Source organism: Falco cherrug, chromosome 10 (genome assembly GCF_023634085.1).
Source record: "Falco cherrug isolate bFalChe1 chromosome 10, bFalChe1.pri, whole genome shotgun sequence".
NCBI lineage: Eukaryota > Metazoa > Chordata > Aves > Falconiformes > Falconidae > Falco > Falco cherrug.
This window is the reverse complement of record NC_073706.1, coordinates 24,352,544-24,367,974: the sequence shown is the minus strand read 5'-3', so window position 1 is coordinate 24,367,974 and position 15,431 is coordinate 24,352,544. Positions and strand designations below refer to the sequence as shown.

Here is a 15,431-nt window from a genome sequence, read left to right as displayed (position 1 = left end):
ATTCCCTTTTTAACACTATTCTTACTGTCTTGAAAAGGAGCATATTCCTAGGAAGCCATCAGTCAGTCCAATCATGGTTTCAGTATTTCTGCTTACTGCAATTGCCCATGCTGGATTCAAAATGACTTGTTGAATATGTCCCAGTTCTTCAGCCCAGGAGGGATGATTTCTTCTGTGTCTCTTGCGGTGTTTTTTTAATGACAAAATACAGTAGCAACCCAGTTCCTACTGTGTTCCAGAGGGGGTGGTTAGAGCTAGCACACATAACCATACTTCTTCTGTTGTAACATATCCTTTATTCCTTGGAACATATGGGATGGGTTCATCAAATGTTGGGATGTTATCAATACCACCTTCAATCCTAATAGCTCTCCTGCACTGTGTAAAAGCTGATGAATGCAAAACAACGCATTTGAATTTCTCTGCTTCAGCAGTCCTGAAAGCTCTCCCCTAGCCTCACTGATCAGAGGGAGCCAGTGATTATTGCAAACTTTAGTCTGCCAGTTAACTCTTCCTCCTGGTATTTTCTCTAAGGAGTGGGTCCTTTATGAAGTGACTGTCTTCTCTGGATCCTCTTAGCAGCTAAGGCAGTCTAAAGGGAAAGAAAAGGGCAGTTCTGGTCAGAATGTAGTCTTAGACCCTAGTAAGTTGCCTGGAGCACGCACGTAGTTCAGGTGTTTCTACCATGCTGTTTCTGTATGCCGTGTGTTGAAATAAGCATTTTGGAAAAGTCAGCTTAAGAAGTGCAATCTGCATCTCTCCACATACTGTTCCTGTTTTCTACAGTATGTTCAGAAGGGCACCAGACAGAGTAATTTCTGCTTTACTGGAGGTACAGAGTTGCTTATGACATTTTATAATGGAACTAATTTGGCTTGCTGTTCTAAATATCTACTTTTATTCTAATTTATGAATTTTTCTTTAGGTATTAAATTTGGAATGTATGGACATAGAGAATTAGATTATATGATATTTTAAAAATGGGTTATATAACTTTTTGTTGACTGTGGCAGTATACTTAAAATGTTTGTGAGTTTGGGTTTTTTTAGTTAAATAAGTTCAGGCAAAGGTTAACTGTGAACTCTTGCTAAAGTGCTCTATGGCCAGTGGAGTCTGACCTAATTTTTAAAGTATACTGCTAACTATAGTTGTCCGCTGAATAGGAAGTCTTCTGTGCCTTGTTACGACACTTACCTCACTCATACCCAGCTTACTGCTGCTGGTTTGGTGCCTTTCTGCTGTCAGATTTCAGAGAAGCATTGGAAGAATCTTGATACTTGGAGATACAGGGTTTTCCTTTTGCCAAATACTTTGTCCTTTACCGGGCTTTTTCTAGGACTTAATGCCTTAGGAAAGCAAAGGAGATAAAATTTCTTCTTCATGCTTGAGTTAGGTAATGTTACATTTAGAAGTGTGTTGGTATTTGCACATGCAGTTTTTCCAGTCTTCCCAATGTAAGATAAATATGGCCTAGAACACAAACGGATCAAATCCATTGAATTGTTCTTTAAAGGTGTAATCGAATGACTGTACCGTAATCTGTTGTAAAGGCTTCCAGTAAAAAGAAAAAAAGATAAATGTTTAAATGCAGTTCGGTAACGACCATAAGGAGAATGTGCTACTTCGCTTGTTTTAAGCTGGTCAAAAATGCAAAATGTTTGTTATGCCCAGTTGAGTATAAAGGTATGGAAAAATCTTTTTATACAAAAATGTTTGTGAATATAATTTGAAAGTTGTTCCCTCAAATGCTGATTTTTAGGCCACTTGCAAGACTGATCAAAGGCTTGCAAGGCTTAGAACTCACTGTGTACACGTGCAGAAGAGGAAAGAAGAGGAGGTCAAACATTTTGAGGAAAATACCGATTGGCTGCATCGAGTTGAAAATGAAATGCGCCTCCTGGGTCAAGATGGTTGTATTCCAAAGGTAAGATGACTTTCATTTCAAGGGCAGATTTCATGTGTTTTAGACAACATCTGATTTTAATAGACTTTTTTTTTTCTCTATTAGTCTTTCTTTTACTCATGGCTTCTGCCATTTTTCCAGGGTGTTTTCAAATTTTAGTGTTAGCTGTTTCTGTTCTGCCCTAAAAACTTCAATGTTTGTGCAAGTATTCCTTATTCATGAAAATATACAATTACATACTAAAATGCATGTTAAAGTGGATTAAGCATGCTATGGCTGAGCTGTTCAGATGGCTGCCAGAGTGTTGATCCTGCTTGTGGCCATACACTTCTAATCTTGCTTTTACAGTAGCTCCCTATGCTCATTGAACCACGTGATAATCTAATTCTTAGCCTGGCCAAAAAAAAACCTTTTTTTTTTTTTGGAGGGTGCTAGAGGAGGAGTGGGAAGGGGGAAAGAGCAGTTGTCTGCCAAGTTTTAGTCAGTAGACTCAGCTCAGTGTGGCCTGAGCTGGCAGAAGGGAAGCGATGAAGGTCTGTGCAAGAGCAAGAGGAAAAGAAAGGTTGTTCTTCCCTGCCTCTTAGTTTCAGCCAGTAATTGGAGTGGCTTAAATGATCGTGTAATAAGCACTTATGTGGCTCATATCATGGATTATATTTCAATACCTGTATTTTTACTGGGTTAGTAAAATGTGTTGATACTTAAAAAGAAATTAACTTAAGATATTTCAAAGGGGATACTGGCATCTCAGGAAGACGACTGAATACAGTTGAAGACTTGTCCTAGACAAGGTCACTTAAGTTTAGGTGTGGAGCAAGTACACAGGAAAAAAGGCAAACATATATCAAACGTACATTTGGGGCATGCATAGATAAGCATATGTGCGTGCCTGTTGGAATCTTAATGCTAATTACAGTATACCCACAATTGGTCAAAGTAATCTACAAAGCAATATTCATGCGTGTAAATAAAATTCAGTCAATTCATACTTCTCTACAATAAAACTTCATTATATTATAATAATATAGGTGTGTTCCATTATTAATATTATTTTTACTTTACATTTTAGTTTTTTGCTACCAATTTTCAGTTGTCAGTTTCTTTTCTTACTAATTTCCCAAGGAACTCAGTAAAGATCTGCGGTGTTGCCATTTAAACCTAGAAATTAAGGACCTGAAAGCCCAGATAGAGCACATGTTATCTCTGGTGTCCCTTCAAGTTCAACATTATAAGCAGACAGAAAAGTAAGTACAGTTTCATAGCAGACACTGTAAGACTTCTATTCTGACATTTGTAACTTCAGACGGCATATATGTAGAATTTAGTTTTAGCTGAAAAAGAAGCAAGACTTTTCTTGAACTTTTTTTTCTAGATTAGAATTGTTTTTTCTTAAGCAAAACCGTATGTTAAAAAAATAAACGCTTAATAAATCTTGGTCTGTATCTACCATTGTTTAACAGAAACTGCAGGTATATTCTAATGCTTCTTGTTTCTATTTCATTTTCTTTGCATAATTTTTACAAATTGTTCAATAGATCAAGGTGTCTTATTTTAGTCTTCTGTGTTGAACAGCAGTATTGGGTTTTTTAATAAACGTGTTCTTTTAATTTCTTGAACTGTAGGCATTAATTTACTTATATTAAAAAAATTTATAACTTTGATAGAGTGAAAACAGCTGAATTTGGTTGTAAGCATCAGCTCTTTTTCCATTATCTATCTTTTGAAAGTGTTGAGAGACTAGCTTTCAGAGTGTGACATAAGGAGTAGGAAGTAATTGCAAATCTGTTTGGTAAATAAATATATTAAATTTGTAATAAAATCATTCCCAAGTGAAACAACCAGCTTTTCTTCTACCTTTGGAGGAAAGGCTGTTGCCATAAGCATTACAAAAAGTAATATGTAAACCTGCAAAAATGAAAGCAAAATTTTTAAAGCTACATTGTTATTGCAGTTATATCTTTGGGGTTTTATATAGGTATCCCTTTCCCTATTGCTTGAACCTACTGTTTAGTCTTGCAACTAACTGCACAGTTAACGAATGTCTGTATTCAGGTAGAATTTCTAAACTTATTGTTACTTTAATTTGGTCTACAATTGTGTGTGGATCTTAGTATATTCCATTATTTAGGTAAAGTTCCTAGTATCTAAACTTATTTGCACGAGGCTTCTAATAAGGTTCTTTGCACATCTAATTGAGATGTGCGTGGCTTAAACCACTTAATTTGGTTTATATTCTTCTTTGTTTATCTGATGCTTCATTTTAGAAAGTCAGAATTCAGTCAAGATCTATACTGACTATATTTCTGTGGTGGTTGAGGGTCTGAACATCTTGGACACTGAGGAAAAACTATACCTAGTTAATGCTTAGAGTGAAATGCAAGATTTTGCAAAGGAAAAAATCACTCTAGTCGTGAATATTTCTTCTCAGTGTCATGGTGTTCCTGCAAAATAAATTACACAGCAGAACATGGCGGGGGGCTGGGGCCGAGGGAGAAGGCACCACCACCACCCATATTCCTAACAGTGACAGTGCTGGTATCAGATTAGTTATGATTTAGTCATATTTATCTTGCTTGTTGTTGTTTTACAGAGTGCTAGTTACTTTGCTGCCAGTTCTTCGCAAGCAATACCTGACTTTGAAAGAAGCTGGGTTGGCAAATAATTTAACTGAGACTGAATTTGGGGAGGTTGAGCAGCTGATTGAAAGACAAAAATCAGTAGTTTGGGCAGACCAAACTGAAGAGAAGGAACAAAATAAAAACCATCAACTAGAGTTGTCATCTGTCTTTGTATTCCCACAACTTGTGCACAGACCAAACACCCCATGCCGTAAGTATATGATTTGTTCTCTGTTGGAAATACTTTTGAATATCTCCCGCAAGAGCTGTATGTCATTCATAAACACAGTGGATGTACACATCTGCAAATCCTGAAGCCAGCTGCACAACTGAGCCTCAAGACCCACTTCCTGTAAGTTATATACCTTACTTAATTGGATATAGGAAAGAAATTTACTTTTGCAATGGCTAGACACACTCTGCCAACAGGTAACTCCCTCCCTTTTCTTGTTAAAAAGTACCCTGTGTATTAATGTTCCTAGATCCTATGAGTATGATTAATAATTCCATTTGATTCTTTAGCATTACATTGATGGAAAAGGAATCATTGTGTTAATAAGTATTATTCTGTTAGCAATTTGATATGTTAAGCAGTTACTACAGTTTTGCACAGTTTCAATTAATAGCTTTGAGGGCGATGAGATTTCCCATAAATTAATTGCAGGTTAACTTTGAATCAATTTAGTTCAATATTTTGTAAGTTTATTTTTTCAAGAAATGAAGGATTCGCCATTTCTACCAGGAAATTCACTGCCTTGCTGTATCCTCATGGCCCCACTTTCCCCCCATAACTCTGTGTCGCTGGCTTTTCTTCTTTCACTGTAAAGCGAGTTGCTCTGGAGCGTAGCCTGGGTAAAAAGAGATGAAGAATCCTTACAGAAGGCACTGTTCTGACTGACAAGCAAAATCTCGGCCTGACAGTGCAGCTGCTGTGGGCCAGTGCTTGTATCTTATCCTCTGGGAAGGCAGCACTCGCCACACTGGGGCTTTCTGGTTGCAGTTAACAGTCCAAAACACTGAAAGACATCCATGGGTAACAAGGGAAAATCAGATACATAATACTGCTTCAGCTTCTCAAAAGGGAAAAGCGTTGACTCCTGTGAAATGGTTTGCAAACTTTCTTTTCCTTCTCTGAAGGCTTGCATGCTTTTGTACTTCCTATTCCACTCGTGCTAGTCAGGGATTCAGTAAGGTTAAAAGCAGTTGTTGCCCATTTCTCCTTCCCACTTGGAGTGAGGGTAGTGGACTTCAGCTGATTATAGTGTTCTTCCACTCTGCTCCATTCTCATTTCCCATATAGAAAGAAATTGGATGTGATCTTGGCTTGCTGGCAATCTTTTGGAAAATCATGGCAGTGATAAGTACCTGTGACATTCGGTAGCATTGTGTTTCTTACGATGCTACTGTCATACCATAATGGAAATATATTCTGCAAAGCTTTATGAAAGGTATTCAAATAAAAGGTAGTTATTTTCTTTTCTTTTATCCTCTTTTCTTAAAAAAAAATTAATTTTAAAAAATGGTTTTCTAGTCAGATTACTCTGTTACGGCAAAGCAGATAAGCAAAGGGTCTGGAGGTTGGGTTGTTTCCTGCTGTAATTCATCTAAGAATTCAAATACTGTAACATTTTCTTTCCAGTGGTAGAACACAAGAATCTGAAGTGCTAGAACTAAGTGATTTTTTTGTAATAAGAACTGCTTATTTCAAATGGTGTTTCATGCGTCTATATATGCCTATATTTTCACTTATAATTTAAACTGATTATCTGCTTGAAATTTGTCATTTTTAATATATAAAAAAACCTAAACTCCTAAAAATGGCATTTATAACATCTTAAGATTGGTTCTGTGGAGGTGTAAGTCTGCCTGAAGAAGGAAAGAAATACAGACTTCTCTAAACCACTTGTAAATTAAGAGTTCAGTTCTCATGTGCCATGGAGTTTTAAGTTGGAGACTGGTGTTTTGTATCTGCAAGACAAACATGAAGCCATGCTCCTGACTGGTGGTTATTTTATATCATAGCCATATGGTTTGTTTTCCTTTTAGAGGGACTTTTTCTTTTTTTTTTTCTGGAAGAGTAGGTAGGGAGACGTACCCAAATACAGGTAGAAAGAAGTCACCCACTTACAGTGCTTTCATTTATTTATTTTCCTCTGAGCACAAAATAAATGCAGTGAAATAGCTCTTCTACCACTGTTGGTTTGAATTACCATTTGAAATATGTTGAACTATGTTATGGAAATCAATTGTGCAGAATGTATATAGCAAACTATTAAGAAAAAACATAAATCAGGAAAAATAATTAGCATGGGGAAAAGTATAGTACAAGGGCAACATCGCAATCAGAAATAGGAAGGATGTAGTAATTTCTTTTTTACTTTAAAGATGAAATAAATTATTCAAGAATCCAATTCCTTTTCCCTAAAGTCATCTCAGAAGTATGCTTGGCAAATGTTAGCAAGAGCTGACCTAAGAACTTAGTGAACAAATAAAAGGGAAGATTTATACAAATCCCTCACACCTTTGTTGCACTGATATTATATTATTTATGGTTTGTTCAAGATGTTAGAAAGGAAATAGTGTTTTGCACCAAGATGAAAAAACCAAAAACCACAAACCAAAAACATGAGCCATGTGCTACACAGTGGTCATTATTCCCAATAGAAAAATAAGTATTGCACATATAATTGCATGGACTTTAACTTGTCAGCAGGAAAGAGCAATGAAGTTCATGTCTTGTGATTTGATTCTTACTTTCCATGTTGTAACTTGAGAGCAGCAATTTTTTTAGATCTCACATTTAATATAAATGTCACCTTGTGTTAGTATCTTAGAAGTTTCTTTTCTAAATAAACTGGCTGAGAGGGTAGAAAAGTTAATTTGTGGCAATGTAATGTTTCTTTCATATGAAACATAAGTCTGGAGCGTCTTAGAGGAAGAGTGTACTAGGTCTGCTGGTAACAAATTTGTGATGTATTGCTTTTGAACCTAGGTTAACATGTATTTGAAAGAATATTTTTTGACATAAAATCCCTCTGCAAAAATGAGATGCTACTCCTATAGGAAACAGTAAGATTTAGGAGGAAGACAGAAATTCCTCTTCAGTGTAAGTTTATGAAGTTAATTACATGTCTTCTATCAAGTAAAAAGTATTAAGGATGTGTGTACTATCCTTGCATTATCTGTATTTGGAAATGTCCAATTAATTAACAAACTACAAGTGACTGTTTAGTCACCATGCATTTAAAGTAGTAGCAATGCAGAAAAACACCTGTACTTGAAAGAAACTACTGTATTCTGTGTCTCATAAAACAAGAGCCACTAATCGTTGCATGAAACTTTTTTTTTAATGACACTAACCTTTTGCCAGCAGTCCTTTTAAGCAGAACTGTGATACTGTTTTAATGCAAACAAATCTTTACTGAGTGTTTTAACATAAAACTTGAAGCATTTTAAGTCACATAAATAATTTTTCTGATTGTAAGCCCTGTCCCCAAAAGGCTGAAGCAGCTAAATTATATCTATGGAATAGGAAAAGCTGTGAAAGCATGGCCTTAACTTCTTGTGGATTTCTTGAGAATTAACTACATTCCAGTAGCTGATGCTGAAGAAGGAAGTCAAAGTAGTAATCGATATGGAAAAAGAATCTAAAAAGAGTAAAGGGAAGGATAGCAAAGGTGAAAAGGTAGGGATTTTTATTCCAGGTTTTGTTGAAAGTCTCTTAAAGAAGTTTTGAAAAATAAATTCCAAATGAGCTTACTTGATTGTATGAAGTGGGTTGGATATTACCTTGTTATAAGAACCTTATTTCTGTCAGGAGTTTCAAAATACCGAATAATTTCAGCTGTATTCCAGTAGCACATACATCTTGGTTTCTAATAAAGATTCCTTCCTTGGAAAGGATCTCCTGTGTATTAAGTAATATAAAGTCATAGTGGGAAAGGAAAAGATGAAGACATTATCTAGCCGTTCATTTAACATATGTTTATACAGTTTTCAAGATAGTAAATTCTTGTGCTTAAAAAAATCTGATTTTTGGTGTATGCGTTTTGGTAAAGCTTTTAGTGCTTCACTACAGGAATAGACCTCTTTATATCTTGTTTTTCCTTTAACTTCGAAAGCTTTAAACACCACCTGTAAAATGGCTTGCTCTGAGAGTCAGAGGTGTATGTTACTAGCTGACTGTTAACCAACAACCTCATCCAATCAAGTAATAATTTAGTCATCTGTCTACACTAGCCCTACCATGGATACTAGAAATAGCTTTTAAAAAATTCTCGATTTGTCCCAAGCTAATCTTTCTTGCTCGTCAGATTTCTTTAGACAGTGCTATATTAACACAGGTATGCATGGCAATTAATTTGATCTAACAAACAATTGTTTTGCAGTGCATGCTAAAGCATTCTAAATGTAATGATTCAAGGAGTATTTTGTAAAGAACTTAACAGAATATCCGAGTCTTAAATTTCTGATTGCGCTTATTGGATGCGATTTATTTTTTTTTCTACTACCAATACTTCGGGATTTCTAAAATAAAATACCCTCAAATTTAATGTAAAATGAAACATTTTAATATTTGAATTGTCATTTAATTTCAAGTTAAGTAAAAACAAATTTAAAGTATTTGCACAGCATTAATTTATCCTACTGAGTGTACTCATCTTATGCTGTTCTTGGTAATTTAATTTTTGTTTCTGAAAATATGACTGAAAGCACATTACTTTAAGAACGTCTGCTCTTGCTCCCTTTCATGGTGAAGCCTTAACATGAGCTTCCCGTAACATGTTTTAATCATACTTTCTACTCTATATTATTAGAGAAGATATTTTGGAAGCAATTGTTTCATCAATCTATACTTCTGTTTCTAAGCATCCACCCATGCTATTTGTTTGACCATAATTATAAATCAGAATTGTTGTTTTGTAGAGGAAATGCTAGTTTTCCACTATCATTTTTGTTTACAAATATGTTAACATTTTAGATTAAGCTTGTGTATGCTTCATGAAACCATATATGTGCAACCTCAGGAACAATTATTTGTATCAAGAAAAGCACAAGCTCTGAAGACATGTTCATCTAAAAATGTATTTGTGCCCCCATGCTTGAGTGTTGGTTAATGGAGAGCCATACAGTATTCATAGAGTACGGACGGACATGTGGAGACCTCTGACGGGTATTTGCAAGTATTTCTGTGAATGGGAAAGTTCTTGGCATTGTTTCAGGCATCCCATTTCCAGAAGCCTTACTGTACATTACCATTGAGAGAATGGAATTGATTTACAGGAGGGGGGGGGGGGGGGGGGGGGGGGTGGAAAAACCCAACCCAAAAAGCATCCATTACCTCCCCTTGTCACAAACATCCGAAAGTAAAGCTAATGTATTATTTTGCATGGCAGGAAAAATTGGGATGCAGTTGCATGTAGTAAAAGACTTGATTAAAACTAGGAAAGGCATGTGTCTTGTGTGTAGGAAAGACTTGTCTTCTATTGAGCAGTGTTTTCACACTGTCCTATATGACTTCTAAGTTTTATTTTTTTTCTTGTAGTACACCTGACCACTGGGAATTGCAAAAATGCAGCGTGGATTCTAGCCTTTTTCAGTTCACGGCAGCTGTTTCCAAAACTGGTCACTGCAGTGATGCCTTGGGTCGCATGAATATTAAATAATTGAAATACACTCATTAGACCTCATTTGCAATTTGGAATTCCATGAGTCAGTTGTTAAAAGAATGAAAATGTATGGTTAGTATTGTAATTGGATCAATCATTTGTAGCCCAGAAATGTTTATTGAAATGAATACATTAATATTTCATTTCCCTTTAGCAGAACAGCCTGCTAGACTTAATTTAGCACAGTTTCCAGAAATAATCCCCTTATGTATGTATTAACATGAGTTCCAGAAGAAGAAAAAGTCTTGGCCATTATTTTGTCCCAAACATCAATTAGAACTAACCCAATTCATCAGGGTCATTTTGTCATTGAACCCTACTCACTTGCTGGGACTCTTGTTTTACAGATTCTGCATTCTGCTTTTCATGTTAACTCACAGAGCTGTAAATATCTAATAATGCTGGGTTTCTCTCCTGAATCTGCTTTTCTGAGTTGTATTTTGAGACAGATAATACAACAAACTCATGACCAAAACCACCTCATACTTATTTGATGGAGGGTGGTTGGTCAGTGGAGGTTGACTTTTATTTCTAATTTACAATTGAATTCCCTAAGAAAAATAGTATCTATCAAGGATTCTGACAATTATCTTTAATAATCATCGACCTGAAATCAAACATGAGCAAATATGTGATCTGTTCTCTAAAAAATATTTGGTATAATGCTTATTTTTAGAGAAGCATTGTAGCTGTGAAAGCGCTAGCTAAGGAAATAAAACTTGTAATTTTTTTCCTTTTAGGCTAGTCCAAGTTAACTGTGGGTATTTCAGTAAAGCATATACAAAAATTAATCACTATATAAAATAAAAAGTAAATAATATCACCGAATCACGGTGATCATTCTGATGGGAAAGATGGAACTGGCCATAAAACATGAAGCAAATAGAAACCATAAACATTATAATTTCCTTGCCGTATTGTGGAACAGGTTTGGAGATTTTCTTCAGAGTTGGCGTGTGTCTTTCTGTAGAAAAGTAATGACAATGCTTAACAATTAGCGTTAGGCATCCATTCAGGAACTGCTTAGATATGTTCTTTAAGAAAATATGAATATAGCCATACTTGGTCCACGCCTGCGTTGTCTTTGGTACCCTGCACTTAGTGGCTGGCCAGTAACATGCTCCCAAGACAGACAGCAATACAAGACCAATCTAGAGTCAGCCGACTTGAAGTTTCCAGTTCCGGTGCGATGAGAAATCCCATCGAACCAATTGTAGGTAATAATTGTCAGTAGGTATCTTTTAAGTTTGTCAGGTCTGTATTTTGTAAACCGTGTATGTTGACGGGATCTGCCACGCAGCAAGTTGAACAGTATAATTGTTCCATGGGATGCATGGATTGCTCTTACTATTAAAATTAGTAAGTGATATGCATAGGGCATCTACTGTTTGTTACTGCAATAAATAAATAAATTCCTCATTAACCTCCTCTGTGAGATTTTACTAACATTTTATATTACCTCAGCTGTTCCTGTTGTCTCTGTTTTCAGTGTTTACTCATTGGAGTATGTAGGCAGTAAAATAAAGCATATGCTAAAGTATGTAACATCTACATACATTCCACCTACAAGCACTCAACAATATCATGTTAAAATTGAGTATCCTGGGAGAAAGCATTGTATGAAATTGTCATACAAATACTTTGGTTTTAGTAGACAAGATCTGCTGTGAAATGAATGTGTCTTCTGCGTTGCTTGAGTACTGGAAGTTCATATTTGCCACTTGAAACTTTCAAGTCTTTTGTTCTGGAACCTTTCCCCTTCTTGAATAGGAGTTAGGGGAACTGGTTCTCCCTAGTTGTAGCTGTCCCGTTGCAATATAAGCCATGTAGTGACCGCATTTTTCAAAAATAGTTTGCTGAATTGTTCAGTGCTTGTTTACACAGAACTATGCTGAAGTTGTATGAAGTCAGTATTTAGGACAGGCAAGGTATGGTGTTTCAGTTTCAGGCATACTACTTTGTGTCAGCTTGAGTATTAAGTTTTCTCTTTTGGTAAGAATTTTTATATATATATAAACTTGGAAACATGTCTGTGAGTAGCACTGGTTTTAATAACATTAAGTAGCCTTTGAAGTACTTGAAAATAGCTTCTTAGAAAAAAAAATTATTTTTTAAGGAGAAGTACTTTTGATAGGACCATGTGAAGTCATCTGAAATCTACAGGAGTAGTGTTTTTGTAGCAGCTACTGTTACCTGAGCCCATTTTATTTGAAATTCTCAATGGCAGCTGTTAAAAGCACCTGCAAAAAATGAACAACCAGTTTCAGTATCTTGCTTCCTTATTAAGACAAAAATAAAAACACTGGCATTCCTTTATTTTGTAAGATTAAATGTTTTTCCTGCTGTATTTATATTTATTATATCATAACTTCTTGGAGCTATATACTGTAGAACAGCAAGCTAACATGGAACTGGGGTGTTGGGGGTGTGTGTGACACATTCGGCTTACGTTATTTAGTGAAATCTAGTTAAATATGTTGCTGGTGATGTTTTTATTTACTTTTTTGTTTACTGTGTTAGGAGCAATTAAATGCTTTCACAAAAAGCTATGAGAAGGGACACTTCTTGAATATTTTATAGGCTTTCCAACACTTAATGGGCAAGAAAACCTAGTTTTGTTTTACCTTCATTGTAAAATGAGTTTTATTCCAGAAATAGATTTTAAAAATAGGCCTGGGGTTTTACTGACAGCTTATATTTACCCTTATAGAATGGCTGTAACTGTCTTTTTATTAATGTACTTGTATTACAGTATGAAATACTGTTCATAATGATGAAATTCAACAAATTATTAATGTTGTGGCAACAGTTTTGTGTTCTTTACCTATTTAGTTCATGGTTTGAATGCCTGCATTTACAGTTAATTTAAAAAGGCTTCCAGTATTTAGTCCTGGGGAAGCTTCTAAAACTTGGCACTCTTAGCAAAATGTTTCTCCATCAGACTTCCTTCCTAGGAACTTTAGGACATTAGCAAAACCTCAGTGTCTTACTGTAAGCAAACTTTCTGAAACTGGAACCTCTCTGTCCTAATGTAACAACAGACAAACAGAATTCTAACCACTATTTTTCCCGAAACGCACACTGTCAGACACGTATAAGCAGGAGTAAAACTTAATAAAATGATAATTTAAAATGTGTCCTGAAGTGTTTTAGTGGATAGTTATTTCAAACACTAGAATGGAAGCTTATTCTTGTATTTAAGAATATAAGCTGTCAGCAAATCTTTAAAAGGAAGTTTTGGTCTCAATTTTTGGTTGTGATGACTAGAAAATATATTTCTTGAAAGAAAGACATGTTAAGTCTCTTACGTAGAAGAGCAATATTGTAGTTAGGAAACCAAAGTTAAAGAGTAATCACATTAATAAAGCATAGCATTGTTGATAGCATCACAGAGTCCATATTGGAAATGGTTCATAAGTAACTTTCTTGCTTGTTACCAAAAAAATGCTATCAGGTCTTGGAGAAAAATGTCGTCGTTGAATTAGGTCTGTATTATTTTGATTAGAGGTAAAAATTATTTGGGGAAAACACAGGCGGTGTTTTACTACCCTTTCTATTTCACTGCTCATTGAGGATATTCTGAATTAGCTTAACGTTTAGATTACAATCAAACTGCTGTGTCTCAACAACTTGCTGTGCTTCCCCTGGTGAATGCTGACTGTCGATTAGGCTAAGACTAGGTATGAGAAAATAATGTATTTTGCATTTTAACAACATGTCAAGTAGTCCTCTCAGGCTTGAGTTTTTCCATGTCTGTGTTGCTTCAGACCTGAAAAAAGAATAGAATTGTAATTGTTCATGTAATTGTCCAGGCATCTTTTTCCGTAAGCGGTTTAGCTTGAATTAACCTCCTTTTATTGTTTATGCATTGTTGGATAAGATGTTGCATATTTGTTGAAGCATAATAGTTTAAGCATTGTTCTTTGTGAAACTGATCCCTTGAGAGAGGAATAAATGTTTGCTTAGTTTTTTCCGATGGTTCTATTATTGAATTAAGTTCTGGCAACATAGAATAGATTTGTGGCCTATATATTAGCATCTAATTTACTTGCTACTTGCACACACTTTGGTGCTACCCACTCCATCTGCCCAGAAGAGCTCTAGGTCTCGTGTTAGTCCTGAAAACCTTTTCTGTCTCCTCACAACTATCATTTGTATCTTTTGATGGGGCATCATCTCATGTAGCTGGGCATGAGGAATCCATCATATGGTATGTCTAGTTCCAAAGTGTGCACAAAAAACTGGTGCTGAGATCATCCTTCAACCTTTGACTGCTCTTCTTCAATGAGGGTTTTGTTTGGACCTTTGCCTCAAGCCATCTGATTTCTGTGGGCATCAGGGAGCTGGCATTCTTAAAAGTTTCTTGCTTATGGCAAACTGGGTTGCAACTGGGCATTGAGGTCAGAATTAAATGGGCTGGGAAGTGGTGAGCAGTCAGGGAAATGGCTACAATCACTTAAGCTTTGCTTTGTGTAAGAAATCAGATGGAGGGCGTGTGTGGAATAATGCAATACGTATGTGGCTTTAATCAGTTTTCCTCCTCTTCAAAGAATTTTTATGGAACAGCTAAAATGCCGTAAGTGTTAACACATGAGAGAGAACTAAAGAAGCATTCAGATTAAGGAGTTGAAACTAACTTACTTTGAGGCAAAAACAGAATGGAATTTCAGAAGAAATATTTATCAACAATGTTATATGAATACCATAGTTAATGGCTGAGTAACTTGTAGCAGTTTAAAAAGCAGGAGCTCTTTTTGCAGTTTAGTTGCTCGTAGGAATGGAGTAGGCAATGCAGAAAGGGGAAATGTGATGCTGCGGCTACCAAATGAAATGGGGCCAACCCTTAGGCATTTCAAAGATAATAGGCTTTACGTATTTTTTTTTAATTTGCACTGAAAGTTAAATATAGAAGCACTTGGATTTGACGGCCCTTTGCTACTCTTCATTTCTTTAAGAAAAAGTATATATCCTTTTTTGTTATTAACTACTTCAGTCACCACTAGCCTAGCCATTTGAACAGTGGTCTGTGTCTTAAAATGATTCTCTTCTACTGAAAACCTGAATAAAAGAAAGGTTTCTTTTCGCCTCTTACTTTGGCGATTGCCATCATTACCACCTGCTTGGGAGAGAAAAAAAAAAAAACAAAACAAAACTATGATACTTCCAAACCCCAGTATAAACCAGGATGAATGGGAATGGCCAGTTACTGCTGCATTGCTTGCTTTGTTATTTTTAAGTGTG

General features: G+C 35.7%; 1 protein-coding gene across 2 annotated transcripts in view; it reads left to right on the top strand.

The window, feature by feature from the left end:
- Positions 1-15,431, top strand: part of KIF18A (kinesin family member 18A) — a 42,228-nt gene that overhangs the window by 19,344 nt on the left and 7,453 nt on the right. For both annotated transcript variants that reach the window (XM_005436171.4, XM_027801002.2), the window contains exons 11-13: positions 1,760-1,924; positions 3,026-3,147; positions 4,494-4,732. In XM_005436171.4, the coding sequence (XP_005436228.2) occupies positions 1,760-1,924; positions 3,026-3,147; positions 4,494-4,732 (526 nt within the window). The remainder of the gene's footprint in view (positions 1-1,759; positions 1,925-3,025; positions 3,148-4,493; positions 4,733-15,431) is intronic.